The sequence below is a fragment of the Austrofundulus limnaeus genome, unplaced genomic scaffold (assembly GCF_001266775.1).
Source record: "Austrofundulus limnaeus strain Quisiro unplaced genomic scaffold, Austrofundulus_limnaeus-1.0 Scaffold55, whole genome shotgun sequence".
NCBI lineage: Eukaryota > Metazoa > Chordata > Actinopteri > Cyprinodontiformes > Rivulidae > Austrofundulus > Austrofundulus limnaeus.
Genome location: NW_013952457.1, coordinates 16,405 through 22,740, shown reverse-complemented (window position 1 = coordinate 22,740; position 6,336 = coordinate 16,405). Strand labels below are relative to the sequence as shown.

The window sequence follows — 6,336 nt, the reverse complement described above, 5'->3', positions numbered from 1 at the left end:
TGTGTGTGTGTGTGTGTGTGTGTGTGTGTGTGTGTGTGTGTGTGTGTGTGTGTGTGTTTGTGTGTGTGTGTGTGGTCTTAAAATAGGCAATCATTCCTTCAAGAATTGCTGGAGCATTGTTCAAACATGTATTTGCAGTGGTGGGCACCAGTCCGCTAAAGCGCAAATCGGCTAATTGCGGACCTAAATATTTCGTGTGCGCTTTAGCGGTCTTGCTAATTTTTATGATTCATAAACAGATTTGCACTTTCTAAAGTTAAAATGCAGTACCGCTAATGATAAACACACTTATTGGAAACGTTTACATCCTTGCAGACTGTTGCTTTCGACCACGGTTCTCATTTCCCACAATGCTTTGTGTCTGCTTACGTAGCAGGAAGGCAGTGTTTAGAACTCCCTTTCCCAGCAAAAACAGTAAACCTTTGTAATCCATACAAAAATTTTGTATGTATTGATTTATTTTACTTTACAATCGGAGCTCCCTTTTTAAAAAAAAATAAAATTTAAACGCTGGAGCTCAATACTTGATGTAATTGGTCGAAGCAATTGGCCAACGGGGTTAGACAGACATTTAGTGGTCAATAGGAGCAACTAAATGGAAAACTTTAAAATCCAGGCTCTTAGTTTGAAGTTTGCAAATAGTTTCCTGTACTCCATGCTTTCGTTTCCCATCACAAATCAAATCCGTCATGTACCCAGAATGCATCACTTCAGTGTTCCAATAAGCAGTTTTAAAATTACTTTATTGATGCTTCTTTAATGAAAAATCTACAACAAACAAAAGAAAAAGACAAAGAAGCAGCCGAACTAGCAATCCTCAACAACTTTTAAATTTTTACACCAGGAGCTAAAGGTCTGTTTCAGGAATTCACATCCCCAGCAATCGGCGATTGTAGGAATAAGCTGTAAAAGAGTTCATACACCGCTAGTTGGCAGTGTTGTGCATATATTGTACATGAATTGTTGCCAGCTAGTAAGTGTCAAATTGAACTTGCGCATCAAAATTACCTTCTGCTAGTTTTTCTATGGTGTAAGCAATTTTGATGTTGTGGACCTAAATATTTTCATAAGCGCTTTAGAAATTGCGGAGCTAATTTTTGGATTAGCGCTGCCCACCACTGTATTTGTAAAAGCAGATTAAGGTCATCTTTACTGATTGTTTGAGCTTTGACTTGAATCTCCATTTCTTTAGGCCCAGGAGCGCTTCCAGAGCTACCCCCCCTGGGCTCTGGTCATGTGCTTTGCTCTGATCGTTCTGGCCATGCTTCCTCTTCCCGTCATCTTCATCGCCCGCCACTTTAACCTGATGACCGACGGCTCCAACAAGCTGTCCGTCACGTACCGCAAATCCATGATGAAGGACATTTCCAACCTCGAGGAGCAGGACGAGGCCAGGTTCATCCTCGGTGCCAAGGCCGGCGAGGCCCCGTTGTCAGGTCCAGGACGCAGACCCTACGTTACTCCAAGGGGGAACACGTCTTTGGACCCTAATTCTCTTTCTCCAAACGTCTGCTACGGTACGAGCTACCAAAATGCTGCGATAAGCCCCACCACACCAACGACGCCACCGACACCTGTTACACCTGTTACACCAGAGTCGGACTCCTGAAGACCCCTCTTGCACGCACTTCCCACCAAGGATTCCCATCACTGCCCCCGCTGACATCACATGAAGCCATAAAGTTTATATACAAGCACATGCTTCTTAAAGCATCACCTATGGAACAGCCTGAATGTAGAAATGTCTCCATGTCGCTCATCATCTGGACAAGAACTTGGCTTAGAGGTAAAATGCCAAAATGATAACATCTGAATATGTTTGGAGGGGATTTCTTTGATCTGCTCCCCTTTTCTTCAGTTTAAGGATCTTAAGCAGACAAAAACCCATAAAAGATGATTGATTTTCACTCAGACAACTGAGGCAAACGAATGTTTGGTTATTTAAACCCATAAAACCAAACGTCCGTAACAATCCTGACTGTCAAAGCCATAAACAGCACAACGTAATCCAAGTTATTTTCTGTCAGATAATATGCAGTGGGTCTGAACTGAACACAGACATGCACACACTTTAGTCTAGAATCTCCTTTTACATGAGTCCATGTCACAAAATGTTACAAAAAGCTGCTCTGAAGACACTTATTTATGTTTTATTTTCACCCAAAGTCAAACCTCCTGCAGGAGTTTATGTACCAGTCCTTGTTATTTTTGTAAATAATAGTGTAAAGTCTAGTAGTAAGAGCTAAGATAACGTAATTTCTCCTATGTGGAGATCAAAGCAGCAAAGTCCTCATCCATGACGTCCATGACACATACTGTTACGAGTTCTATAAAGAAAACAATGTTCTTTTGTTTTTTTAACAAAGAGTAAAAAAGTACATAAAACATTTTAAATTTAGCACAAAAAATAATAATTTTGAAGCAATAGGTTGAGTTTTATGAAGTGGGATTCTGTGGAAAGAGTATAAACAGTTAACATCGTACCTGTTTTAGATCTTCTTTGCTTAATTTCAAAATCAATAACTCATTAACAAACGTTGATTTATGAACCTTCATGTAGCTGTAGATTTTACCTAAATGACTATTTACATGAAAATGTGAATATTTGCAAACTAGTAGCAGATCGCTGTAGTTAATTCATGCAAGAAAATATTTCTGCATGAGTAATGTAGTTATGTAAAATTAATGGTGCAAATGTTTACAAAAAAGAGTTTGGATAAAATGCTAAGAAATTATTTAGACTGGGGTTGTTTTGGGGCAATATATTTCCACTTTGATCATGCTAGTCATTAGCTCATCATTTCTCTAAACTGAGGGCGTTCAAGAAGCAATCTACAACAGGTAAGATATTCATTGTTTATTATCTGTCCACAAAACCTCACTTCAAAAAAACAAACAAAAAAAAGACTACATGTTGAGYTGCTTTCAAAATAAACTACCGTACAGTTAGTTTTATAAACATAAGTGTGTATTTTCTTTTACTTCTGTGAGCTTTTAAGGCACAATTTGTTCAAGTGAATCTGAAGCAAACCCACAGTTTGATTGTTGTTCGATACCACGACAGCACAAAAGAAATCTGACACAAGTATTGTGCATAAATATTTACTAACTCTGATTATTCTAACATTTTGAACATTAAAGCACATTTCAAGCTTTCGGCTGCCATCAGATCAGTGTAYGCGCGATGTGTTTGTATAAGAGCAGAAACCGAACTGCACAAACTGTGTCAGCTGTGACTGAAACAAAACAAAGAAAAAAGGACGAAAATAGACCAAAACAATTAGAAAACTACTGTACAAAAATCCAACTCATCAGATGAGCTCCAAWAAGCCTTAGACATCCAGCACAAACATGCAGGTTTCTTGTACTTGTCGAGTACTACTAACATTATTTTTAGAATGTCTTTCTGCTCTTTATTTTTTGTACACACTGATAGTAAATACTTGAATAGAACCGTTCAACCTGAGCACATTAAAGTTACTGTTAAACAGAGAAAATAAACATTTATTTATTTTTTTTATTGTGGTGATGGAAACAAAGGCAGTATATGAATATTTATTCTGTAATTTTGCTGTAAACAAGGTGTGATTTATCTTTAAAGTGATATATATATATATATAAAGTGTATGTATTTATATTTTGTTTCACGTGTTAAGATTTATTTGTTTCATTGTTGGTGTTTTGCTCGTTCTTGTAAGATGTGAAAACGTTGCTGGACATTAACGTCGCTGWGGTCTTACCGGGGCTTCCTGTACCTTTATCACATGTCAGGTGATCCTTTATTTACCTCTGATTTACTGGGTTAGTAGTTTTCAAACACAACAGCAGTTTAACTGCAGCTAATTTCAGCTGGCTTCTAAAAATTTACATTTTAAATTTGCAGAAGGAAATAAGGAAAGCTACGACAAGTCAGGAAAACATTTCAGTTGTTAATTCTGATTTTATTTATCTCAATTTAATGACCGACCCAAATTAGTAATCAGTTAAATGAAACAACAAACWTTTCAGCTCTGAATTAAAGCAAGAAAAAAGTACAAATCTTTACTTTCAGTTTTGACATTTTGTGTTAAACTCAGTTACACAAGATGGCCAAAATTCAAAACTCAGTCCAAGCCAAATACAGATCAGTCAATGATTCTTGAGAAGAAGTTTTTTTAAACAAATAATCCAAAAAGAAATACAAACGTTCTTTTCCAAATTATGTTTGATGCAGCATTTAGAAAATACAAAAAATAATGCAGCATTTAGAAAATACAAAAAATAATGCATAAAGAAAAAACAAGTTTAGAAAAATTCATAATCAAAATTTATTTCTTAGGCCTTATTTTCTGCCAACGTTTTTCATTTATTATATAGATATACATTTAATCACAATCCAGCAAATCAAGTAAAAAAGACCAATTATTTGACTTAAAAAAGCAACAAAAACAGAAAAGTATAACCAAAGTCGATTCTGTTTAATTTTCCACACTATATTCCCAAGGTTACTGAAAAAATCTGATTGAATTTTTTGGCCTGAAAGTTGGTCAGCTGTCGAGAGAAGAAGAGAAACCATAAAACTATTTTCCATTTAAAGTGAATTTTTGTGTCAAATTTATGATCTTACCTACCACAGACTTCTCTTTGAACCACTCCAGTTTGGAGAAATAGTTTAAATCAGACCTGAATGAGCAAACACATAGTCAGTATCTTACCTGCAGCAGACAGCAGAGAGATCCTAGGAGCTAACAGTTAAGATGTTTTTGTGTTGTTGTTTTCCATTGTTCAGTTTGACCACGACCTGCTTCAACTCTACTCGGGCCGACACAGTCTGAGGCAGACACAACACAGTGACAGTCAAATAAGTGAAATAAAGTCACAAAACACCCATCATCCCTCCGCCGGTCGGAGTCCGTAAATCAAGTCTGTTTGGTCTTGCTCTTTCTGATTTCTGTTGTCAACACACAAGCACAGAAATGTCTCATTCGTTATGTTTGAAACATGTTGGAGACTCCATTGTCTTTATTGTTAACAGATCAATGAGACTGATTTCAACTTTACATCTTTTTGTCTCGTTTTTGGTTTTAAAGGAACAGTGTGTAGGATTTTGTCAAATCTTTTAGCCGAAATTGAGATAATCACTAATGACAACAATAAAAAACATGTCTAATCATTGCAAAGACCTTGTTTTATTATTTTTACTTTATAAAAAGCTGTTTATATCTCCATGGTCGCGGGTCGCCAATATAGGCAGCCGCCATCTTGCACCGCCATCTTGTCTACGAAGGCTCATGAAGGACAAACTGCGGTGGCGGCGTCAAAAACGGTTTTAGTTGTAATACTATAAATGTAATATTTGTTRTCTGTCATTGTAGCTGGGATAATTTTACTTATTAAAGCTCATAATCTTACCACTTGAAACATCACCAGCCCTGAAGCTGCTGGTAGACATCGCGGTTGGAATTATCAAAGGTTTTTGACACCTGAGAGACACCATAGCATGGGTGGGGGSGGACCAGGGAGGATGATTCAACCACTAGATGTCGCTGAAAACAACAAATCCTACACACTGTGCCTTTAAAACACTGAAACAGAGCAGATCACATAAATAAATCTGTAAATATTCCTACATAAACAAACTTTTTCAGTGATTACTACCTTTATCTTTGTCGTGTCAGGGTTAGCAGTAAACGTTACCCAAGTATTGATGAATGTGACTTCTGCACTTTCTTTTCACCAGACAGCAAATAAAAGTTTTGTTTTGTTCTAATAGCAGTGAAGGTTTGTGTGAAGCAATATTTATCCTGCAGAATAACTGGAGGATAGGAAGTCTCACCTGTGTCTAATAATAGAAAAACCACCTAATATAACTACAGGGATATATTATGAATTAAGTGTGTGTGTGCATATTTTTTGAAAAATGTGTGTGTGTGAGTCAGTCTGGTGTGTGTAAAGCCTTACTGAGCACATGTTTAAAGCACTAAATGTACAGGAAACACTAGAAATGTCCCTTTATTGCTTCTAATTCCTTCTCCTCAGTTATATGATTGTATGATGGTAATTATTGTAAAAGTGTTGAACATGTAAAAATAATAAAGAGTGAACAAACTGGTGTTGGATCTCTGCAGCTGTTTACAGACACAATATACCTTTCTTCATTTAAAAAAACATTTTGTTCAGTTTATTTGATTTTTAAATACATCTTGTAAAGATTTAAATCAAATGATCTCAGATAAATTCAAAAGGAGAAGAACTATAGTTATTAATTCTACTAAAACCAGACTTTTTATGGTTTGAAACAACCCAAAGATGTGCTTCTGCAGCATTTACTTATTAATTTACAAATTTAAACAAAGA

The 6,336-nt window shown here is 36.3% G+C and overlaps 1 protein-coding gene across 1 annotated transcript; it reads left to right on the top strand.

Moving 5' to 3' along the window:
- Positions 1-1,118: 1,118 nt before the first annotated feature.
- On the top strand, positions 1,119-2,876 carry LOC106517969 (sodium-dependent neutral amino acid transporter SLC6A17-like). Its single transcript, XM_014009026.1, has one exon. It carries the CDS (start codon positions 1,235-1,237, stop codon positions 1,607-1,609), a length of 375 nt encoding a protein of 124 aa, XP_013864480.1. The 5' UTR covers positions 1,119-1,234; the 3' UTR covers positions 1,610-2,876.
- Positions 2,877-6,336: the final 3,460 nt, after the last annotated feature.

Bases quoted from the DNA above. Each gene is read 5' to 3' on its own strand.
- LOC106517969 (XM_014009026.1), top strand. From the start codon at position 1,235: ATGTGCTTTGCTCTGATCGTTCTGGCCATGCTTCCTCTTCCCGTCATC.